Genomic DNA, 25,285 nt, shown 5'->3' with positions numbered 1-25,285 from the left:
TTTGCTTCCGTCATAGAGCAATTTGTCCAAGAACAAATTGAATTAAAACAAATATAGAATGAAATAAATTTTAAAATAGACGCATCAAGAACTAATTATTCATTGAAGCAATTAGAGAGAAGGCAATGGTGAAACCTGTATTGAATATTAATGGCTTGCGAGGGGAAATCGAAATTGAAATTTGATTGTGTGTACACATTATCTACACAGTTTGTTATGGGATCTCTTGTCAATACTATCCTGTCTGTATCTATTCCTGATTTCAAAAGTAAACATAATAAACTCTAGTACTATAGGTGGGTGGACAACATCCAGCAGGACTGACTAAATGTAAATGACGACCTAGGACTAAATTATACATTGTAAGTTGAACTGACGGAGCACATCCGAGATTTAAGCATGTATTGCATGTTTGAAGGTTTACGGTTGTGCCTTCTCTGGAAGCCGAGATAGTTCTTTATCAGCGAAATGTAGAAGCCTTCTCAGTCGTAAAACCATATCACAATGGAAAGGCAAAGCTGATCTTCTTTCCAAGTAAGCTGGACTTACAGTCATCCATGATAACGCGTGAAGTTCTGCTGCTATAGATTCAAGAATTAGACGAGTCTCTACCTCGAACTCTTTGGCATCAGAGCTCGAACCCCTTCCTGACGGTTTGACAGAACCCTTCCCCACTTTTTCTTGGGTGATGTTATTACCTCCATAATAATCGACTAAAGTGACAGAAAGAGCTGAAGGCCATTCTTCTTTTGACGGGTTCCTAGAATCCTTTCTCATCGATGGTACAGCCTTTGAAACTACAAACCCTGTGGACAGGGGAACTGCAGAACCTTTGCTGTGTAGAAGATGGGCAAGTGGTGGGGATTCGGCAGTGAGACATGTAGGGAGCTGAAGAATTGCGGGAGGGAGAAAACGCATGCTCCTTGAAGGGATTAAGATGTAGGATGCAGAGGTCGTACCAAGGGATTTAACAGGAGTGTAACCTTCAAGATAGCCAGGCGGACCACTGCCTTGAATTGCCCCTGCAAAAAAGCAACTCCTACATTAGACAGCACTGTCAAATCGATACTTCTTGTAGCAAATAAAATAGGCACAAACATGCTACAGTCAACAACTGACTCTGAAACCCCTTGACAGAGGCTGCATCAATACATGCAGCAAAAGTCGTCGATGAGACAAAATCTACAAATTTTTGCTCCAACATTAACTTACTAATACAAATAAAAACACCATCAAAAACTTTCCAACTTGTTTCTATGTACTTCAAATGTATTCATGATTAAACTTACTAGAATTTGCAGAGAGCGTCCAAGTAAAATATTAATTCCCAGCGTGAAACCTGCACCTACGATGCTTGCTTGATGTTAATTGACCAGAACACTCAGAGCTACTATTGAGCTTTTGAAACGTCCATACTCCATTATCACACAGTGAAACACGTATAGTTATCAGTTAAAAAGGGGTTTGACTCTCAAAAGTACCGGTGTGGTGTCAAAATTGACACATGGAGTTCCAGAAATGATCTAATTTTTCACTAAATAGAAGGATTCTGATAATGGCAGAACAGTTTTGAATTGGAACGGTCAATTTTCTGTCAGACCAAAAAAAATTGGTTGCACTCTTAATTGAAGTAAAATAATACCAGACATGATATAGAGAGAAATAAACAAATATTATCCCGGAAGGAAGTTCAAAAGAATATATGTTAATAAAGTAACCGCCTCCTAAGAAGTCACCGCCCATGCCACCACTACTGCACTTCATATCATTTTATAGCCACCACCAATCCCCAAACACAGCTTAACTAACCTGTTCTACCCAGCCCCACCTGAACTTTATAACCCAATCATAGAAAGCATATTAATATTTACCAGAAGATGAATCTGCATGAAACATTGGCTGCAAGGAATGATCAATTGAAACTGAGACGAAACTAATGCTTTGCACCCATTGCAGCAAGCCCCTTGAATTGTCCACCGCTGGATGTCCACCCACTAACTGCTTTCTCGAGGAGGGTTGTCCCATACCACCTTTCCCAAAAACAGATGCCTTTGAGTGAGCACCATACAATGGACTTTCTGAGGAGGGAAGTGTTCTCTCTTGCATTAAGCTTACATCTTGCTGCTGCAACGGGGTTCCATTGCTACTAGCTGGCATCCCATTATCAGGAAGGGATCGTCGTAGCTGCAGAGACCACTTTTTCACCTCGGATCCCCCAATTGCGTACAGAGCTTTTTGCCACTCTGCAGAGAGACCTAGCTTTGTTAAGATCAAGAATGAAAAGTAAAAGGCATATACCAGTGAAACTACAATCTACAATCCCACTTTAAATTTCCTTCAACTAGTTAGCCATGTCATGAGAATGACAATTACAAATGCGGGTAAAATTTTAGTAAGCTTAAAAAATAATCACCAGGCTGAACACACAAGCCTAAAAGACGATCATTTGTCTGATACCATTGAAGATAACGACCAGTATATGCATAAGGGCCACGGTGCCAACTCCAAAGTATAAGCCAACTATTTTGGCATCAAAATTGCAAAGAAGTGTCTCCTAATGGGGTTCTTCTACCACAATTTAAAGAGAAATGATATAAAGAGAAATGATATGGGTTAAATCAGACTGAAGATTTGAAAGAAAAAAAAATTGAACAGCCTCACTGTAACATGACTGACAAAAAAATAAATTGAACAGCCTCACTGTAACATGACTGACAAACTCCTCAACCCCGAGATAGAGAAAAGCAACTAAAAGTGAAAAGCTGGAAAAGTATAATTAAAATGGAAGCTTTTCACATACCCTGGCACTCAAGCTCGAAGAAGCATCCAATTCTTGTTATTACAAAATCTCTAGGCTTTGCAATACCACCATCTGGAGAACAAGCCTGAAGTATTTGACAGCCCTGTTGCAGGATTTGGATAAGAAGGGACTGAAGACCCTTTGTGTCTTGCCGACTGCTGACTCCTCCGAAGGGGTACACATAGCTGTCAAGCAATTCGCCCCTCGAATCCGTCCAAATGCACACCAACCAACGCCAATCCTCAGTCCATCCATAGCAGCAATGCAGGCTTGGGAGTGTCTTTTGATGGCCAGATCCAAATGCATCTGGATCCAGTGCATCAGGTTGTGCATTAGGACCAGCATCTCCACATCCTGAAGAAGCTGAACTATGCATAAAGCTAGTACTTCCACAATCATCAGATAAAAGCTTTGAAGACTCAGAAGCTACATTACCAAAGAAAGGTGAAAGTCCGTGCTCTAAGGATCCAGGTTCAGCAAGTATAAAAAGAGGCTCAAACAAACAACGGATCTCATCTTGAGGATATACATCTGCAGTTCTGCTTGGGTCACATCCAACTCCACCACCTCTTGATGTTTGCCAAGAGTTATCCCAAGTACCTGGCCTCAAGGTAGCATCAAGTTCACTCCCTCTTCGGTGAGGAGGTCCCACATTTCGAGGACCAACATAGTCTTTCCACATTCCTGGAACAGGTGAAGTCATTTGCATCAAGACAGAATGAGATCTCCCTGATGTGGATGATGGAATTGTGTCACCAGAGGCTGATCGTGAAATTCGCCTAGCTTTATTGTAAACAGTGAAAGCAATTTCCTTCAGAGTGACAAGCTCAGAAAGACTGGGACTTGTGACCCTGAAAATGGCATCAACTGTCACAACCTGCAATACCAACTTAGGCACGCTAAACCCTGTTAGGGTTAGAACATTTGAAAATGATTCGTCCACAGCTGCTGAGTAACTTAAGGCCTTCGCAACTTGATTGTGCACCACAGATCTTCGCTCTTTATCGGAAGATCTAAGGACTGATCCAACAGCAATGGAAGATTCAACAACTGTCTGTAGAACAGCAAGAGGCTCTGGGAAGGGACACACCACATAGATCACCTGATTGCAATATGGGCAACACAGATACATAAGCAGACCAGCAAGAACATGAAATATATAAAGCGATTGAAATGAATATAGCGACATATGGGGAAAGAGCTGCAATTTAACCAAAAAGAAAAGGTAAAGAAACTATTTCAGGATCTCATAATTGGACCTTTAGTTATTATATTTGGCAGAGATGCAGGCAAACATTTGGAGGTGTGAGGCCTGCATCATCTGCAAGGGTAGGGGGGTAGTTCTCAAAGTCAAGCACTGGGATACATCAACAGAGGGCCATAGGTTTAACATATTTCTTGATCGAAGAGATTCTTCTAGTCTCTTATCTACTATATATACATGCATATGTCGGAAATTCACAACTTACAGTGCATGGGCCAGTATTTCCTTCCTTCGCATTAGTAGTCATGCACGAACCAAGTTTCAAAGTTTTGAGAACCTTTGAAAGAGTCTTCAAAAAGCTAGTCATATCCCAGCCATTGGATAAGCAGAGAAAGTAATCACTGATAGATCCCAACATAGATGCATTGCTGCTATCTATCTTCATGGATTGAGGACTATCTAGCAGCACAAAACCTGAAGGAGAAATCTTCCCAGAATCTAACTCCATCTCATTTCCAAGGCTTTGTGGTGAATGTGTTCCCAGCTTGCATGTCTCATAAACTGAGTAAACCCCATAGAAATTCACAAGTAGAAATTAATCTCTTCTTCACATATGCACACATCAACAGAAGATAATACTTCATTAAATATTTAAGCTTTGATTAAATGTAAGCATATGGTTGATGCACGTAAAAGTTGTTGGATGTGTATTCTATCACTGGCAACATTACTATGAAAATCTTAGGCAGGGGAAATTGCTCAAGTATGAATGCGCGCAATAATGAATATATAACAGCACAAAACTTATAAACAGAATCAAATTGCAAATGAGAGAATCATGCGTCACAGGTCTTAGAAGGTGCTACAAAAACCTTCCTGTGAGAAGTATTCCGTCAACTTGAAAAATATGGGAACAATATAAACAATTTAGATTTCACTTCAATGAAGATTTTAACCACTTTAAAGCATTGCAGACTTTCATTGGGTGCTGGATGACAACCTTCAAGAGTTCTTTCCCTCAAAAAGCAAGGATAATGATGCCTAGGTTGCATAAAGCATGTCAACATTCAATAAAAAAATGAAATTATAAAAATACCATCCTGAATGCCAATGTCAAGCATCTACTGGTGGTTTATATTAACTTGTATAAGAAATAATCAATTCAGTATTTCCTGAGTCATTTGCTGGGCGAGGAAGTTATGTATAAAGATCAATTCTAATACATAATGATCACCTCAATGCAAGATCAAGCTCAATTGTTATAGTGCGGGGAACAATATCAATCCAATTAAAAGTTCACATAGTTTGCAAGAGGACTTCAAATTGATCATCATTTTAACCTAAATGTTTGTCTACTCTATGCAGAATCATTGCAACATTATAAATACTGATCAAACTAACCAGTCCCGAGTTGCTGGAAAAAATCAGCAGCAGCAGTTGTGAGTGGATCAATATTTGGACAGACAACACAGTAAGTCATCTGCATTTTCAAAAAATAAGTAAATAAATAAATTAAACTTGAGGGAGTCATAAAAAATATTCACTGGAAATTGAATAAGAGATATTCACTAGCATTAATGACAATGAAGTAGAAAAGATGAAACTCGGTGGTCCATTAGCTGATCTGCTACCTCTTATACGAATTCTTACATGTTTCGGAGTCGCGTATGGTTCAAAAGGAGCCTTTTCCCAGAGTTGTAGAGAGCTGGGCGAGGTCTTGAGCCAATCATCTTGATACCTGTTACATAGAATAACTTAGACTGCTAACACCGAAAAACAACATAAAAGCTAGACAATGTATTTTAAGGCCAAATGCCAGAAGCATGTGAATCATAATTGTCTAACAACAGGTTTTGGATTTCTGCACATTTCTGGGAGGCCATTACCCAGTTTCTTTGGCTTGAACAATGATGACACAGGAGCATATATTTGATAACGAACAATTGATGATTAAGAAAAGAAAGAGGTGCAAAGAAGATGAAAAATTAATGGCAAACAAATCAATTTTTATTCATATAATTTGAAAGGGGTCGACGCCCTTGCTTCTCTCATGCATTTGCCGAACCCTTTTCTCCTCGTTCCACAAAGACAAAACATAGGGGGTTGAATATTACATTGAATAAGCCATTTATTTATAGAGCAAACAAACTAAAAAGAAGCTAAAATCAAACTAAATTCTACTAAGCTAGAACTTTATCAAAATTGTAAAACTAATCTAATCTAATTACTCTATTTATAATATCCTATAATAATTCTAACTCTTCTTTCTTCTTATCTTTTTCTCCATCAAATGAGCTGTGGCATTTTTCAGAATTGGGACTGCCTCCACATTAGTTCCCTGAACTAGGGTTGGGTTGGCCACAAGATGTTTAAATTCAGCATATCTCACTCAAGTCTACAAAATAGCTGAAGTGAATTATTCTAAACCAACAAATGGGATCTAAGAACTCCCGGAATCAACAAATAACACATAAACAGGTACCAATATCCCCACCAAGTAGACTAGTATTTAAGTATAAACAATTCAATTCTCCAGCTTCCATATCTTATACCAAATGGACGACTAATGTTGTCCCCAAAGGAGCCCATAATATCGGTGAAATGGCAAAAATTTGCATTTTAATCATACATACCCAACAAGTATGGAAGGAAAAGGAACTACAGAAATTGTGGGCCGCAGCCGTGAGCCTGGTTGCTGATCTGACTCTGATGCACAAGGGTCCTGGTTCAGCCGCCTTTCACTTACCTCGTCCCCTCTGGTTCCATCTGGCGCAACAGAAAGTAACTGCATCAATGTCCTTCAGATGGTACAAGGTCTAAAATCTCATTGGATTGCTAAAAATAAATATAATAATAATACCTTTTAGGCAAGATAATCCATCAGCTGAGGACAGAGATGGGCTCATGGACTCTCCAACCGATAGTGTTACAGTACTAGAAGAATCTCGACATTCGCTAGCACTTGCAGTTGATTCTGCAGAAAATCCATCGCCCATTATTCCATCACCGGATTGACTGCGGCCTCTGCACCAATCAGTAACAAGTAGAGGACCATCTATGCTGCTAAATGCAGTTTTTAGAGCTGTTTTGATGTCTGACTGAAGCAAAGTCATGGTTAATGATGCCTGAACCTGAAAAAAATAATAGTTTCAGGAAAGAATGTGATATAGTATAAAATAACTGCACTGAAATACTAGATTAACTGGGCAAAAGCAGAGAACTACACATGCGCGCGCATATATATACACACATGCACACGCTCTATTGGTCACATTTCCGTTATTATTCTTTTGATTAATTAACGGAAAGAAAACAACAGTTCAGCCTCATCTCAATAACAATGGCAGCAACTACCATGAAACGTCATGAGAACTTTATCTATTTAACCATCAAAGATGCCAATTGAAGAAGCAATTTTTAATCATAGTAAGTCCCACAAATGCATAATTTTTTAACACAATAAAAACAAACACTGGAGATGGTTCCATAAACAAAAAACCAGATTTAGAGCAAAAATATAACGAAATACTGCCAATGCAACTAAGTGATTTACATGGCTAACAAAACATGACTGCATTATTCCCAATGAATATGATTCTCATAACAAGCCTTAAAAGTCCAGCCAAATGTCAGAAAAATTTGACAAAATTTAATTTTAGAGGCCTCTGACATCATACTGGAACTGCAGTCTCATTCACACTGCCTTCCTAGCTACTTAACATGCACGCACACACCCACAAACATTAACAAGAACACTGAGTAATGGCAGAGGTATCCAGAGGGAATGACCAGAAAAATAAAAAATAAATATTATGAAGGGTAGGCCCCAGCAAAGAAATAAACAATACAGCGGAAAACCAAATTCCAACAAGAAGAAATCTTACATCAATTGAGAGTGGATCAACAAGCTCCATCCCAGCAATATCCAGCGAATGGCAAGAAGCCAAAATACCTCCACATCCAGCATGGACCATAGAGGGTCCACAGGAAAATCCGCGCCTCCACTGCTCTTGCAATACAAGCCAACCATAAGGACCATCGCCACAGTCAGCATCCAAAGCCACATCAACAAATGAAGTAGCTTGCTGAACAAGTAATGCAATGCCATCAAGAAGTTCCTGAAGCGGTTGCCTTACTCCATAAGAAAGCATGCTTTCTTCAATAAATGAATTGTGAGGTAAAGATGGTCCAATTTCCATGCTCTGGGCATTTGTTTTTGTAGCTTTAGAAACTCCAACAGAACGCCAGACACCAAGAGGGGCATTCAAGGGGCCATCTGGCATATCTCTATCTAAATCACCAGCTATCCTAACGGGTATCATTTCTTTCTTTTTCACCTCAGACTTGCTCGAAATATTGTCCATCATGATGCTTGGATCAGCATACGGCTGATTCAGAATGCTAGCTCCAGAAGACCCACTAAAACCATTAGTCAAAGTGTTGCTAGAAGATAATAGTGTGTGCCGTAGCCTGCACATAGAAGACTGACAAGCAAGGCATTCAATTTCTGTTGCAAGGACAGTTTTGGAAGATGGACGAAAATTATCTTCTCTGGAGGGACCTTCCTTCACTTTATCGGAAACAGATTTGACAACATCAGTTGGATGCAAAACAGAAAATTGAGATGATGCAACTCCTGTCTCGCCTTTGGCAATGCTTTTGTTACGGCCAAGCAACCTTCCACCATTTGGCTCTTTTCCTCTTTCAACAAGAGTGTAATGATTCTTTAATTTGAGAAGAGCACTTGTGTCATGCCTTTCTGTGCATGCTTTCTTTTTTACAGCCAACAGAGACTTTTCCTCAAACCCATCAAAGCAGGGAGAAGAAGGTGGTGTTGCAGAGTATACATAGTTGTTTGAACTTGAAGCAGTATCCACTTTGCAATATTTTGGAATGTATGGACTTCTGAAAATCGATGAGGAGATCTCAGCTCTAGGGGTTTCAACTGCCCCATATTCAGGTGCAAATGTCATTAGCGCTTCAGATTTTATTAGATGATCAAACTCACCACCAGAAGATGGTGGAGTGTAGTTCATAGGAGCAGAGGCTGAAGCGTTTTTTGAAGCTTCTTGATTTTTGCTTGCTGAATCTTCCATGGCAGCAGGAGGTGGTAGGGGTGTAAAGTTATCAAAGGATGGAAAATCTACATGCAGAAGCATCTGATCAGACACATCCATCATCGAGGGTCCGGGACTGCTACCTATGTCACACTCAGGTGCAGAAAACTTGAGAGCTTGAGACTCTGCAGTTCCTGGAGGCTTCACCATGTGAAAAGGCAAAATCAGGTTTGATTAAAATATCCCCATCGATGATCATAAAAGAGAGGAGGGAACAGGAGAATGGGGACAGATGGTAAGAAAAGCATACATACATACATATGTGTGTGTGTGTGTGTGTGTATAAATATATGTATATATGTATATCTGTATGTATATGTATGTCTATATATATATCCGTATGTATATGTAATGTGTGTGTGTGTAAATATATGTATATATGTATATCTGTATGTATATGTATGTCTATATATATATCCGTATGTATATATAATGTGTGTGTGTGTGTATATGTATGTATATATGTGTATGTGTGTGTATTCAGCAATATCTAGAAAAAATCAAGATGAATGGTGACAAAAATGAAAGTGAAAACAATTAAAAACTACACCTAGATGACTGTTAACATGCACTCATCAATCCCTTATCCAAAATGTCGATGCAGTCCTAAATGCAGTCTTTGCTATAATTACTACACATTACATCAAAATTATTATAAAATAAAATAAAATAAAATACGAAACTTCCTCTCCCTTCAGCTTAGAGCATCCTCAGTTCATCTATAGTTTACTTATTACAGATATCTAATTGGCAAAGTCTGTCATACAACAGCTATTTGGTTTTATTAATGAACCATTAAGGTTATCATATTATTTTGGGGTAAATTCGCAGGGAAGAATTTAAGGTGCTGAAACAAGTGGAATAGTAGACCATGTGACGTGGAGAGGAAGAATTTAAGATGCTGACACAAGTTCAATAGCAGACCATGTACAGATGAAACTTGGAAAACAAAAATACTTGGGCACGGAGCACTAGTAATGACCAAGCTAGTCAGTGTTACTTAGGCTCTTCCAAGCATACAGACTCATCCTGATCAATTTTATCAAATCCTGACCAGACCACCTGATTCAACCAGAAATACCAGGAACCGGGCCAGAAGCCTCCTGTCCTGTCATATACTAGCCACCATATGTTAAAAAACCAGTTTCCAAACTCACTCAACTGGTGACTCATCAGAAACCCTGGTCAGATTCTAGTTTTAAAAGGGAAAAAAATCCTGCATTCTTCGATTTCATTGAATTTCTCACCAGATCTGGGATGGATCTTCAATGTTTTCACCTTACCTTTCTTTGATGCAGCTAAAAGAAGACGAATTTTGGTTTTTTTTTTTTTTTTTCTTTCCCTCTTTCAATTTCTTTTCCATTCTTCTTTGTACTTTTCTTACCCTTTTTCCGTCATCACCACTTTCTATTCAATGACTGTTTAAGCCTCAATTGAAATCAATTCCCCAAATGATAAAACCCTTGAGTTCCATTTTTTACTTTTAACACGATGATGGTAGGCCCTACCACTCATTTGCTTTTCCTTTTTTATATTGTATTTTTCTTTGACTAGTTTGATTTTTAAATAAAGGATAAACTATTTAATTATATTTACAGTATTAAATTACATTTAAGTTTATTTGCTAATTGCATAGCTGAGTTTGTATGGCTAATTGGATATTGTATTTGAATTCATATTTGTGTGTGTGTGTGTCGGTTCGACATTTTGACCCTTCACCCTTTACCTTTACTAGGTAAAGCCCATATCGGTTTTTAAAACATTGGTCCTTGTTCTATAAAGAAAAATCCTCACTAACGAACTGCAAATTAGCAACCACCAATTTACTGTTCTTCCACCTTTTAACTTCTATTCTTATTCTCATCCTTGTCCTATTTCATCTATGTTCTTTTATTTTCATCTTTTCTTGGCTGATATAACTACACCGTATTGCATCAGAACTTCCAACTTCAAGCATATTACAAAAATCTGAAATTAGAAAAATGGCTGTCTAAGATTCTTAATTATTTAACCTTTATGACATAAATATATAAGAATGAAGACAAAAGGTGATATTTTATTAACTGCGTTGAAGAAAATATTTAAATCATATACATTAAGCTTTTAGATCAATGGTTCAAAATGTTATCAAATCAGGCAAAACTCCTCGGTGTCTCGCCGCTGCTCATTTAAATGAATTGTCCACGTATTAGGCTTTGATGGAAAAATAATAAAATCACCACTTACATCAAGTTGGTCAACAAACCGCATTTCATCAAATCAAATACTAGCAACCTGCTAATAAGATGGTTGTGCTACTAGCAAAGTTTAACACAGAACTTCAAACATAGGGATGGCAGTATGCAAAAACTAGATGCAGGAGGTCACTGTAACCATCATTCCTATTGTTGTTAGAATATATGTATTCATAGAAAATCAATTCGTTAATATATCCTTGCAGCTTCAGATTAGCCTAGTTCAAGAATGTATTATCATAATTAGATAGTGAATATTTTTAAGAAGGATTGATATAACTATGGAAAATCAGTAGTTTGAAAAGCTTAAAACTGAGACTAACAATTGAAAATATTCAGAGAAATAAGGTTACCTCTCCAAAAGGCAATGCATCATTCTCAAAGAAGTCACCAAAATCACCAAACTCTGTGAGCAGCGCTTGAATATCCATGCACATGCCTTTGTCGTCGTCATCCCAACCCCAACGAGATCCAACTTCCTCGTTTGCAACTCCAGCAATGGATGAATTGTTGACTTCTATGGAACCATAATCACTAGCAGGAGGATTTATAATCATACCAGCATGACCAAATGACTGTGATGTCCCTGCTCGTGGGCGCTTAGAACCCTGTTTAGGAATAAAAATTGCTTTTTCCTATAAGAGACATGGGCACGTAAAATAATCACAAAACAATACATCCTAAAAGAAACATGGGCACGCAAAATAGATGGCTCCTCATATGTAGAAGAATACAAAAACATAACTAGATACAAATGCAACGTGACATTTTAAAAGTTCCACTATGTGTACAATACAGAACACATGCCGTGATATGAGGTTGAAATTGAAAAATGTTGACAGAACCAAATTATGGCTATTTGTTTGATTTGATTTGGTTATTAATAGTTACAATGGAATAATTGAATCACTAGTGTATGCATAGAAATAAATGTAAAAAAATAAATTTATTGGTGTTTTAATTAAAGTGAGATAAACCCATGTTATAATTAAAGATTATGTTATAGACATAGCTCTGCGTGCATAATAGAAGTAGAGAATATGGAAGCTAATCTAATCAAAACATGTCATTTAGTTGTATAAGGTACAGTCTTATCTATGAAGTGTAAAATGAAGACAGTTCAAAGTACATTGAAATTCATTTTGCTGCTTCAATAACATAAAAGGAAGAATAACAGAAAAAATAAAAAGCGAAAAATGTATAGATATAATAATTCCAAGCATGGCCCAAAACATTCTAACACTAAATACCAATAATTAGCCTTTCTTCCATTTCCCATTTCTCACGAAGTATAACCAATGTTAACACTACCCCTTGCCTGATGAGAGCCTGAATATTTTTCGTTGAATTTTTTTAATAAATCAAAATCCCATTAAAGAAAGAGGAATATTTTTACACACTGGTATACACTAAGGTAACTATCAACTTGTGTCATGACGAAATGGAACATATTTGGATTTCAAGTCCTTCAAAAATATTTAGGTAAAAGCAATACCAATTTGAGGCCATCATTCAGCGATTGGTCGATGGAAGACAATCCAGACTGTCTACACATTAAGGAATCGGCATCTGCCTCGAGATCACCAGCTCCTGAGACCTTGTTATCACTGTCAGTGGAGGAGCTACTTACGCTGCAAATACTACTGCTATTACTGTTGCTGCTGCTACGATATCCATGCTGAGAGTGAGTGCCACTTGGTTCAAGTGAAGATCCATCTTTTGAATCTGCCTTGCCATCACTTCCAAAATCAAAACTATAGGAAATGCACCAATTCAGGGACGGAGATAAAACAAATTGTACAAAAATTGGACTATCAATGCACAAGAAATAATATAAGGTCTAACCAAGGCATAAAAAGGGATGAACCAGACAACGGTGAACTGACCCAGTTTTGCAGCCAGAATCTGACATTCAGAAAATATTTATTAGTTCCACTGTACATACAAGTATTGATGACAAAAAGCACCTTATCAATGACTGCTTAACATATTTAACCAAATAACATCTTCAGACAATTCACATAATGTCTTTACATGCATTAATGCTTACAGCACATTTACGAAATGCACAAAGTAAAATTATTTCACAAGTTGGACGGAGGGAAAATTAAATGCACAGACAAATGGTTATTAGGCTGGCTCTTCAGGCACCAAGCCATCCCCGGGGGAAACTATCTTCAGTTCAATTGTCTGCAGTAATCCTAGCTCTGGCCATCAATTTTATGAACATTACCCTGCAGGTAAAAATTTCAAAACCATATTCCCCAAATCTAGCGGTTGTTTGGTTGGTTGGAATTCAGAAAAGGTGAGAAATTAAACGTGGATAAATTAAACCGTCATAATGCTTGACGGGGAGATGAGGAAGGACAAACTAACATACTGTTCTGACACCAAGTTATCGAAAATCATTGTATTTCACCCATCATTAGCAGAGAATAGAAATACCTCTTTAAAGATGACCTAGCAAAAGAAGTCTGCATAACTGGTACAAGGACAGACTCTGCTGGATAAATAAACATTCTTTCACTAGCTGGAAACTGATCTGATGTCCCCTTAGGAGTAACTTTCGACATTGCAGGGGTTTCAAAATTATGAGGCTGAGGTGAGTTTTTATGCCGCATGTTTGGTTGTGATGTCTTGTCTGAGCAGCCAAGGGTAACTTCAACATAGCAGTATTGTCCCCTCAGTTGATAACCAGAACCCGGAGAAACTTGGTAAGGTAGACCTACAATTCCATTTGAACCTCTAGATTTGCCAGAGCTGTTAAGAGAGTTCAATAGGAAGACAGATAAGAATCCAAGAAAAACATAAATCAAGAAAATGATGCAAAAGTCATCCAAAATGAATGAATTACGGGAGGAAAAGCCTCCCTTTATATGGTGAGAGAAACAAGTTAACGTGTGTGAATGCAAGTAAACGGAAAATGTGTAGAGGGACAAGTTCATTTTGACCTCAGATACACTTGCTTCACAAGGTCGCTTGGACAGCATCCTGTAAGCTTCCCACACATTCCATGAGGTGAGACAATAACTGCAAAAACATATTATGGAAAATGATATGACTACAATTGCAATGAATGAAAAGTAACTTAAATGAAAAGTGCATTCTGAACAAAGAAAGCGTGTTATATACTTCAGTAAAAAAACTAAAAGTGAAGAATAATTATCAATGTGCAATAAAGGAAGCTTTAAAAAAAGTATTGGAAAGCATATAATAAGTTATACAACAATCCTGGGAGAGAGAATAAGGTACATTGGACAGTTAAAGCAATAAAAGGATAACAAGAGACATCACAAGGTGTATAACGTTATGCACATACTTTGTACGCATAGAATATTGCACGAATTAAAGCAGAATCACAAAAATTGCAATTTCCAGGCCTGAATCTACATATAACAGCTATGTCAGTAATACCCTGATCCATTTAACAGGAATAAAAATGGGCAATTAATGTCTGATAGCACTATATAGTAATACAATGGGTCATAATTTTCAGCAAAGGGAACTCTACTAGAAATGAAGCCTACAAGAGATCCAAATTTATTCTCTCACCAGAAGCGGCTTTCAGAATAATTTCTATCTACTTTGTTTTTGTTTCTTACAGAATTTAACATTAAAGAACATGTTGCGGTAATTAGTTCACAGCTCTTCTACGTCACTTCCTTTTTTCTTCTGAGCTTTGCAGACATATTTGTAGAAAATTCAACATCCTTCATCCAGTTTATTTGTAACTATCTTCAGTCAAGCATATATGGCACGTATACGGCAGAAGGTAATTCTTTTAGAAGGCAGAAGACCAAACAGGTAGGACACAAAAACTTATAGCATGTCATGTGTATGCCTTAGGCAGGCATGCAAGCTTTAATATGTCCTAATAGCATACAAACATGATATATTTTAAAATTTAAGCAAATAAATATGTAAAATACATCCATTTTATCATTCATATTTTATTTGCAACTTTTACATTTGATTACACAGTTTAATGACCTAATATTCGACACACATCAAACCAAACATCAGGCAAAAGACCTTATTTCTTAATTTTATGTTTTCATTCTAAATGAGTATTAAAGACATGTTAAACAGGTTTCTAAGGGATTATGCACTGTCCAACAGGGACACAGCACTGTTCACAATCGAATGTAACATCATTTTTAAAACTGCAAAAACTACACTCTAATGATAATGTGACCAACCTGGAGTTCTATTGTCGAAGCGCTTAAAAGAATGACCCAAGATTCTTTCAACATCACCGCTTGAAAGTGCTCGAACATGCCTAAAGTGAGTGGAATAATATTCAATTCATCTTATATGGTATACTTCTGTAGACTGTAAGTCCAGGAAATAAGGCGAAATGCTATAGCAGTGTAATCTCATAATGAATGGTAAAAGAAGACTAACTTGGCAGATACAATGGCATGCACAAAAATTGCCTCTTCAGTGACAGCAAAAACGAACTCAACCACAGGCTGACCCTTCCTATAAAAGCACCAATAATTAGAGAACTTTCTTAATGAGGGACTACTGTAGCAGATATTCATCCCCTAAAACCAGAAAATCAGTAGTGTACATAACTCGACATCATGCAATGAAGCAAACGTAAAGGCATTAAGCCCCTATTTGGTTAAGATAAAAATCTGGATTAAAATCTAAGTCGAAATCAACATTTAATTTTAACAACTCATTTCATGTGACCCATAACTTTTCAACCACACATAACATCGTCTTTAACCAAAATTTACTAAAATTCTGATTTTTTTTTAAAAACCAAACAGGGGTTAAATTTCATACGAAGTATTATGTGACAAAAAAAAAAAAACCCACAGAAGAGAACAAATTACTAAAAGCACTCTAGCATGAACTTATAAGATGTGCATGATGATATAATTAAAAAAGTGAACAAAAGCCAAAACAGATGATAAGCAATTCAACCATTGAAAAGAAAAGGGATACAGTGCTAAGCTACTAAGTAGGGCTACATCAAGAAAAGCGAAAGCTATTACAAAAAATCCAGACTTGAAACCTAAGCTCAACTCATTTTATTCTTGAGATCATATCGGACATGTTTCTACCAAGGAAAGTCCAAGCCCACCGTCAACTTGGTATTATTTATACTCCTTCATCTTCACCCTAAATGTTATATTTCCTAATTTGCAGTGTGCCATAATTTGAGTCTAGTTACAGATAGCCAAGAGTCTTCTGTCAGAATATCTTGGTCAGCTTTGATATTAACTCTATTACTTCTGATATTAACAATACATTAAAATAACAACTCTTAATGTTCGAACACCTAATCTAAACAACTCGCAAAACCAAACACATATACCTCCATACCTGAACAGCTCTTCACTCCGTGTAAATGGATGGTATTTTGAAAATACATCACCAAATCTCATATATGAAAGACCTTTGAGAGCTCTGTCATTTCAAATAAAATTTAGTCAGTTAAAGACCATGTAGGTCAACCAAAAACAGGACAGGTACGGGCATAACCTTTCTATACAGTTCCGTAGGGCTTGGGATAGGGCTACTGCAACTTCTTCTGAGTCACCAGGTGCCACCCAAAGTCCAGATGCAAGAACTTCAATCGCCAATCACAAAAGTAATGCATATTAATAAATCAACTGTGCTAATATACAATCCATAAAGTTTAAATATCATATTAAAGCAAGAGTGGTGAATTTGGAAAGCCTGATCCATAATTTGACTAATGAAGATACTATACCTCTTAACCTAGATAGAGCAGGCTGAGCTTTCTCAACAACAGAGGAATGTTGACCAGGGAGGAATAGCCAGAGCTTTATCTTCTCATCTGTAAAATAATATGAGCTGACAGTAATAAGAAAAACAAAGATTTCATGACTCTTTCACAATACAACTTGCAATATTTACCAGGGTTGTGCTGGCCCTGAGATGGGTCCCAGGGTCCAACAAAAGAATTTGTCCATGCGCTGAGAAATCCTTCCTTTTGCAATTGCAAATGTGAAGAAAGCACCAGCATTGTCATAGCATCTTTCATGTCCACATTGGCACTACAGAAATACCAAAAAGAAAAATGTAGAAACAATCTAAAAATCAGTAAATAATTATATCCAAAAGTTTAGTAGACATCCTTTTCAATTTTCTTTTCAACAGATTCAATGAAATGGCAATAAATGAATCGAGACTAAACCTCGTATCAGGAAGAGAGTTGAAATCAGATTCCTGTGGAAGAAATTGGAACCACGATATCTGATGCAAACCACCCTGCACAAAAGCTTAACAAATTACTCGTAAGTTGTAATTAATGAGAAGCAAGCAAAAAACATAATTTAGTAGCCTCTCGAGCAGTTTCATTTGGGATTAGCATTGGCTGTATACACAAGGAGCACTGATGTAGTACACCACGACTACAATTAATAATTTCCTACTACAACTATGTTTTATATTTTCTAGGAGTTTATCTTTTCAATTATGTTTATCTTTTTAGTTTTCTCGTATAGTTATGATAGGACTTTATCTTCTATTTAATTAGGATTACTGTTTCGATTAGTTTCAATCTCCTAATACTATTGGAAGTAGGGAATAATCTTGCCTATAAATATAGGGATATTGTACACTTTTTATAGCATCAATCAATATCAAAGTAAGTTATTCCAATATTCTTCTTAATTTATTAAATATTTCTTATTACAAGAATTTTATTATCGCTTCTGCACCAAAATTGGTATCAGAGTAAGGAAATTACTTTAATCCGATAGTCGACAAAGGTACTCATGGCAGTCGAATCGTCGACGACAAATGGAGGCTCGACAAACTTGAACAACAAATTGAGGAGATACACAAAAACCTCCACAACATCACGCAGATTCTAAGTAAGTTGAGTCTTGAAAGGAATCGAGAGCCCATGGGGAAGTAAGCTGACAAAAATTTGCAAATTTTAACTGCTATGAATGTTTGTTGCTTCAACAAGCTTAAAACACAGCAACAGGTGGCTAGAGAATTTCCTCAAATCCCAGCTAAGTTTGAATACACGCAAGTTATTAAGGATTCTACAAAATTTTATGGGGAAAATATAAGAATCCAATTTGAAGTGCAAGAAGATTTTAGAACACGATGCACCATTAAAAATAAATTATACAAGGGGATAATAAATCATGAAAGTAGTGAGAAATTGGTATCTAAAGCATTGGTGAAAGATTTAAATTTGAAGACAGAAAAATATTCATCTTCCTATCAAGCTTCACATATTAAAAGGGGGCAAAAAATTCAAAACATGGAGGTATACAAAATTTCACTTTCTCTTGGAAGTACTACAAAAATGAGATTATACATAACGTGGTAAAGATGGACGATTGTCATGTACTTTAGGAACAACCATAGTACTGTAATGTAGATGCCATTTACATAAGTCGAGATAACATATATATGTTTTGGTTTACGATAAGAAGATTGTTTTGGTGGCAGGCGACGAGCAATATGTACGTATTAGTGTAAACAAAGAAAAAAGATCCACAAGGCAGATAATGAGGTTAAACAAAATTTAATTCAAGATAATCGAAATGTTATCGTCAGTGATACTATAATAGAAAAAGAAAAGCATGTGCAAGTTGAAAACCCGAAACTAGTGATCCATTATGAAAATTAACAATGAAAATAAGCGTAAGGATTTAAAACACTAAAGTAAAATTACAATTGAAAATCCCAAGATTGAGCCACATTTTGATGATGAACTAGTAGAAGTTCAGAATTTTCCAACAAGAGAGGAGATAATTAAAATTTTCAATCATGAAAAAATTAAAGGTGAGGCGTGTGAAATTGATAATAAAAATTTTGATGACCTTTTCTACAATTTTAGTGCCAATGAATTGCATGAGAAAAAGGAAAATATTGACGATGACGATTTGAGTATTTGTACCAATTCTTTAGTATTGAAGAGAACGTCACTAGACATTATAGTAGAAGAAAAGTGTGAAGAATCGAAAATAGCATTAATGATCTTTATCAAGAATGAACTTAAGGATGAGAAATCAAACCATGCTTCATTTATGAAGAAATATTGTGCAGGAATTATCTATGATGAAAATAGAATGAGCAGAAGCAAATTTGACTTCAAAAAATGGAACTGAAGAGTATAATGTTTATCGAGCACATGAAATTTCTTCAATATCGGTATTAATAGAATTTTTTGAATATTTTCCTCTAGTTTCATTGATTTTCTTTTCTTCAACCAAACTCGAAGACGAGCTTTCTTCAAATGAAGGGGATTGATGTAGTACATTACAGTTACAATTAATAGTTTCCTACTACAATTATGTTTTATCTTTTCAATTATGTTTATCTTTTTAGTTTTCTTGAATAGTTGTGATAGGACTTTACCTTTTATAATTTTATTTAATTAGGATTATAGTTTCAATTTCCTAATACTATTGAAAGTAGGGAATAATCTTGCCTATAAATATAGGGGTCTTGTACACTTTTTATAACATCAATCAATATCAAAGTAAGTTATTCCAATATTCTTCTTAGTTTATTACATAATTCTTATTACAAGAATTCGATTATCGCTTATGCACCAAGCACTAATCCAAAATTTTGGTGGGTTACCATCGCAAAAATGTCTTTGTTCATTTTCTGTTTATCCCAAGATAATGTCACGTTTCCTAAAACTAACAGCCCTAAAAAGCCACCATTCCCAAAATAGCCCTTGTAAAAACATGTAGCACCTTTAACAGAAAGGAATGTTTCTCTCTCTCTCGTCTTTAACTCGTCCCATTCCACCATAACTCTTACCACTCTCATCTCCCCAGCCTCATGCCACAGCCCTAAGCCCATAGTAGCCCCATGGTGTCCAACCTCAAAAACTACTGCAACCACCATGACAGGTTCAATCCTTGTAACAGTCATTCCACCTTCAATGGTAGACCTCTCAACCCCTTTCTTCTATTTATTTCCCAACTGCAATTTCTTGGATAGTCCAACACGTAAAATATCTTTAATCGTGCAAAATAGATTATCAAGCTACATTTCTATTCTAACTTGGTTTCAATGCTTTTTGTCCTTTTTTCAGGTGGAGATAGCTCTTCGATGGTAAGAAAGTGAGGCATCAATGGTAATTGCCCCAATTTTTGGAGTTGGGAGGCCACACTTTCCTTTTTATTCTTCTTATTTTTCGATTAGGAGTATTAGGACTTCTTGCAAATGGGGACAGTAATAGACTCAAAGGCAGGGTAATTGGTGTGAATCCAGTGGTGAACTGGCATTAGTTTCTTGCTGTCATTAATGTCACTGAACAAGGTTGACAACAGCATCCAACTGTTCATGCTCAGGAGTTTTTGTCATCAGCATGTGTTGTTTAAAAGCGAGCCACTTGAAGCAGATAACACTAGCAGGTAGTACATGGAAGTCTTTTTTGGGGGTGGGGGGGGGGGGGGGGGATATATATATATATATATATATATATAACAATCCGCAGACATATCAATATTGCATATGCAGTAATCAAAACATGGGCAGATAAAATATGTTCAATTGAGTGTAGAGTAAAACGAAAAGGCAAGAAACTTACGATTTTGAACACATTTGTCCACATGATTATTTTGCACCTCTTGAAGCCGCCTTTGAAGTAAACTTAGCCAACTAGACTAGAAAACTCACATCAGAGGCCTCCACAACCATATCAACTACTGCAAAACTGAACACAGCGCTGTTGTCAGTTTGTGGTTATAACTCAGAAAAGATGTTTACAATTCGTCATGTTTAATTTAGTAAATCAAGTAAAATTCCACTAGTGAATTACTTCAAAACCCTATAATCCACTGGCGCATGTTACGAGCAAGAAAGAAAGAAATATCTGATCTGCTACCGTTGATTGGAAAGGGCACAACACACCCTTTCCTCTTCGAACATGGTAGGGTTCGACAAAATTTAAATCAGCAATTCTTCAACTCTCAGAATTCCTTCCACGTTCACAAACACTATAAAATTACCTAAGCTTGTATTCGTGTGTGTTAAACAGAAACTGAATTACCTTTACTCGATGATCGTATCTATAAACCGCAGCACAGATTCAGGTGCCCGAGAGAGATAGCTGAATATGTAACGGGAATTTTTTCACAGAAACTGGTCATATTCCTTTTTCACGGGTAAAATTATATAAATTTATAGAAGTTTTGGAAGAAGAGAACTTTTACACGGTTTCTCATTATCCTTGTAATTCAATTATTTAGCTTAATTTCTAATCAAGATTTATTTAGGGGGTGTATTTGGGACTTTTAAAGATTTTGGGAGATTTAAAAAGTTTGGGTGTATTCAATTGAAACTTTTAAAAACTCTCTAAAAGTTTGGGTGTATTCAATTGAAACTTTTAAAAATTTTTAAAAAGTCTTTATAAGTTTCGAGGTATTCAATTAAAACTTTATAATAGTCTTTCGTGGTATTCAATTAAGAAAGACTTTTGGGGAATTAATATTTTTGTAGACTTTCAGAGACTTTTGGTAGAAACCGTCCATAGAATTCTCACAACAAAAATCTCTCATCCATCGAGAGATTTCTCACAAGCCGTTTGTTGCTTTTCTTCTAAGGTTTCTCGTTGATCTCCTTCAATCAAGTAATCATGCTTTGCACCTCTCTATCTCTCCCTCTATTAGTATCTTGTTTGATTTATGGATAAACCCATCTCCAAAATTGCAAACTCAAAGAAAGCAGTGTTGGAGAGTTTTTTGATTTCTGAACATACCCAGAGAAAAACACTGGTATGATCTGTGTGGGTAACTTTGTGTTTGGTTATATGTTTGTGAATGTAGTCTCGTAGATAAATATTCATTTTGCTGAATTTTCGTTGATGTAGTCTCGTAGGTAAATTTAACTTAAAAGAATTTTGGCACTGGGGGATCACCTTCCTAAGTATCGTTCCATTAGTTGCAACACTGAGGATATCTCTCAATCTGGCAGCAGCGGCTAGTGGTTGAAGATTGATATGAGCGTGTCCCATCTTGTCATCGGCCTTGAATTGGTCTTTATCAAAAACTTCCTATAAAGTTACAGTACCGAATTCATAAAAATGCCCCTGTAAATATTGAAAAGCACGTGGCTATAATCATTCTCGCAGGAAATGACTCATTAGTAAACACATTTCTTGTGATGATCTACGCCTTTATGACCTCATAATAGAAAAAATGAGGAATGACTATTCCATATTCTATTGTCTACTTTACAATATTACTTTGACAAGTAAAAATTGCTTGCGTATTAATGGAACCATTTCTAGCTCCTTTTACAGTGAAACAGTGTTTATTCCTACTAAAACTCAGCTTTCTGAGGTAACAGGATGCAAACTTTTAAGGCTCTTGAACACACGTACAGGAGAGTCAGGAATTGGGAAAGTTAAACACTTGAGTTGATGAATTATGAACATGTATTAGATTTAGACTGTACATTTCTAATTTCTCCTAAAATTATGAAATTGGGACAAAAGTTCTAGCAAGTGAAAATACTATGAACGATAGATGACTCTTTAGAGCGTTCTTCCAGCAAAAAATAAGATTCCGTTGTAGCTGGATTGTCGATTGAAGTATTAGAAACATACCAATTTGAGAACCCCAACAGGCTCTGAAAGGGAAAAACTAAATTCTTCATTCCAGGTAGGATTAAGGCAGCTGTTTATAACGTTGGTCTTTGTCGTCGGGAGACAAAACAAAACTTATAAAACATGGCGGTTTACAAATAGAATGATATCCAAGAAGCCTGTTGAAATACAGCTAGATAGCATCATACAATGACAAATAAATTCATAGAGTTGAGAAATGTTGAAGTAAAAAAAGATCTTTATATACTTTGAAATGTTTTGTGGGGATCTAAAATAAATATGATTATGGTATCATAGGAAGAGTTAGGGTAATTTATATGGTAAAGGCCATCTATCATAATGCAGTTAGGAAGTTTTACATAAAGAAGAAGCTTATCTTAAATAAATTAATTACATGCTACAATGATGAGGTTTTTATTTTGCCATTTTTAGCTGGTGGTATGAAAAGTAAAAACTGTAGTAGTAAGGATTATTGCTTGAAATTCTTGGATAAGTACAACTGAGTATGCTACATAACATGAAATGAACTAAGATGGGAATTCGAGTCTAAAACAGGTCTAAAATTTTATTTACTCATTAACATGAATATCATAAATATTGATATGTCCATTTTTGGAACTCGAGTAGCTATGTTTGCTTGACCTTTTGTTGCTTATTTTGTATTTGCCTAAATATCTGTTTCTCTAATTATATGACACTAGTTCTAATGGAAGATTCAACACAAGGAAATGACAAGGTTCAGGGAAAAGATATCGAAAAATATGAGAAATGGACGTCGAAAGAAAGCAATGAGCTTTTAAAACTCATGGTTGATGCTGTCACACGTGGTTGGCGTGATAGTAATGGTTTGTTAGCAAGATAATTGTAGAAAAACATATACTTCCTCATCTTAACCAAAAACTTGGGGTTGAAAAGACTTATGCCCAGTATAAAAGTCGTGTGAAATGGTTTTAAAAACAGTACAACAAGTATTCTAAGCTTATACGTCATAACTCTGGGTTCGGATGGGATCATGTGACGAAGAAATTCACTGCTCACTATAAAGTATTGGACAATTACTTTATGGTGAGCTTCCTTTATTACTTGATTTAGAAACATATGAAATTTGAGTTATTGGTTAGTGAAGTGTATGATTCATATATTAGCACTCATACATATTTTTTCCTTTAATAGTCACATTCTGAAGATAAAAGTTATCGCATAGATACTTTTCCAGACTATGAGGATGTGAGAATTGCAGTTGGAAGTGGGAGAGCTGTTGGGACACACTCAATTGCATTAGGGGATGATACTGATGCAAGAACTTCTTATACTGAAGAAAGAAGAGTTCGTGACAGTTTAATAGATGACTTCATGTATGATCCTGATACTGAAGCATTTATAGCAACCGATAAGCAAGATTTTATAAGTTCAGAGGTTTCCCCATCAATTTGAAAATGAAGTAGAACAGAATTTGAAGCAAAATCTAGTTCGTTTGAGCCCAAAAGCACTCAATCAGACGTTATAGACAAACTTGCTAGTACAATTGGCAAGATCACTCAAGCAATTGAATCAATTGACACCAGAGAGCCTAATTGCTAGAACATTATCAAGGAGATCCCAAACTTGGATGATGATGATCGTTTCAAGGTCCTTGATTTGCTTAATACAAAAGCAAAAAAGTCTGAGTTCTTGAGCATAACGTCCGAAGAACGTTCTAAATGGATAACATTTAAATTAAATTGAGACTTTGTTTTTTTTTTTTTTTTTTGGATATGATTGGTAGTAACTTTTGAAATTTTTGAATTGTTTTTTGTTTGATTTATTGGTTGTATTGTTTTGATATTTTAATAATTTGATGACAATTGATTCATTTTACGTGACATTATCAATATCTTTGTCTATGTATTAAATTTTTGTTCCTTCTATGTTTAGGTACTTCCATATATATAATGTCTAATGTTAACATACATGAAGATCATTAAAAAAAAGTGGGTGAGAATAAAGAAGATGACTATAAGGAAGCATTATATAAAACCAGACGGTATTTATGGATGGCAATTCAAGCAATTCTCTATGTGATAAATGATCTTGTAAATAATATGCATTGTGCACGTATTACACGTTCACTAACTAGACGACCAAAAACTAGATATGGATATGACTATATACATAAAATATTAAAGGAGGATCCAGAAAACTTTCGACAAGTTTATAAAATGTATCCAGATATATTTCTAAAATTAAGTAATGCCATTAGAGAAAAAACACCCTTACAAGATACTAGGTATATTTGTGTTGAAGAAATGCTTGCAACATTTCTACTTATTGTTGGTCAAAATACTAGATATTGCTTGATTCGTCAAAAATTTGGTCGATCAC

General features: G+C 36.0%; 2 protein-coding genes across 5 annotated transcripts; one reads left to right on the top strand and one right to left on the bottom strand.

Moving 5' to 3' along the window:
* Nucleotides 1-118: 118 nt before the first annotated feature.
* On the bottom strand, nt 119-21,521 carry LOC111381001 (mediator of RNA polymerase II transcription subunit 13). Of its 4 annotated transcripts, none has more exons than XM_023004699.1 (24): nt 21,368-21,521; nt 20,906-21,031; nt 17,531-17,604; nt 17,251-17,390; nt 17,084-17,170; nt 16,852-16,939; nt 16,693-16,776; nt 15,760-15,837; nt 15,555-15,634; nt 14,307-14,385; nt 13,801-14,115; nt 13,201-13,260; nt 12,851-13,109; nt 11,709-11,963; nt 7,889-9,262; nt 6,865-7,135; nt 6,638-6,770; nt 5,655-5,742; nt 5,406-5,484; nt 4,270-4,565; nt 3,236-3,902; nt 2,801-3,163; nt 1,872-2,243; nt 119-1,022 (listed from the first exon to the last, which is right to left on the bottom strand). In XM_023004699.1, the coding sequence occupies exons 2-24, from the start codon at nt 20,927-20,929 to the stop codon at nt 421-423; spliced, it is 5,868 nt and encodes a 1,955-aa protein (XP_022860467.1). In that variant the 5' UTR covers nt 20,930-21,031; nt 21,368-21,521; the 3' UTR covers nt 119-420. The 4 variants fall into 4 exon arrangements, with proteins under 4 accessions (XP_022860467.1, XP_022860473.1, XP_022860458.1 ...); XM_023004705.1 differs by having other exon boundaries at nt 2,801-3,154; XM_023004690.1 differs by having other exon boundaries at nt 2,801-3,902.
* A 2,109-nt stretch (nt 21,522-23,630) lies between these two features.
* LOC111391116 (uncharacterized protein At2g29880-like) lies at nt 23,631-24,856 on the top strand. Its single transcript, XM_023016267.1, has 4 exons — nt 23,631-23,777; nt 23,885-23,989; nt 24,098-24,340; nt 24,839-24,856. Exons 1-4 carry the CDS (start codon nt 23,631-23,633, stop codon nt 24,854-24,856), a joined length of 513 nt encoding a protein of 170 aa, XP_022872035.1.
* Nucleotides 24,857-25,285: the final 429 nt, after the last annotated feature.

This window comes from Olea europaea, chromosome 3 (genome assembly GCF_002742605.1).
Source record: "Olea europaea var. sylvestris chromosome 3, O_europaea_v1, whole genome shotgun sequence".
Classification (NCBI taxonomy): Eukaryota; Viridiplantae; Streptophyta; class Magnoliopsida; order Lamiales; family Oleaceae; genus Olea; species Olea europaea.
Note: the sequence above shows the minus strand (reverse complement) of the source record. Positions and strands in the feature narration are given on the sequence as shown.

Excerpts from the sequence above, each read along its gene's own strand:
- LOC111381001 (XM_023004690.1), bottom strand. The coding sequence starts at position 20,929 with ATGTGGACAAATGTGTTCAAAATC. Across the intron at positions 14,116-14,306 it reads GTGAAGCAAGTGTATCTGAG|CTCTGGCAAATCTAGAGGTT; the intron begins GTCAAAATGAAC and ends CTCTCTTAACAG. Across the intron at positions 13,261-13,800 it reads GCTAGGTCATCTTTAAAGAG|ATTCTGGCTGCAAAACTGGG; the intron begins GTATTTCTATTC and ends TCTGAATGTCAG.
- LOC111391116 (XM_023016267.1), top strand. The coding sequence starts at position 23,631 with ATGGAAGATTCAACACAAGGAAATGACAAGGTTCAGGGAAAAGATATC. Across the intron at positions 23,778-23,884 it reads GTGATAGTAATGGTTTGTTA|TACAACAAGTATTCTAAGCT; the intron begins GCAAGATAATTG and ends TTTTAAAAACAG. Across the intron at positions 23,990-24,097 it reads TATTGGACAATTACTTTATG|TCACATTCTGAAGATAAAAG; the intron begins GTGAGCTTCCTT and ends TTCCTTTAATAG.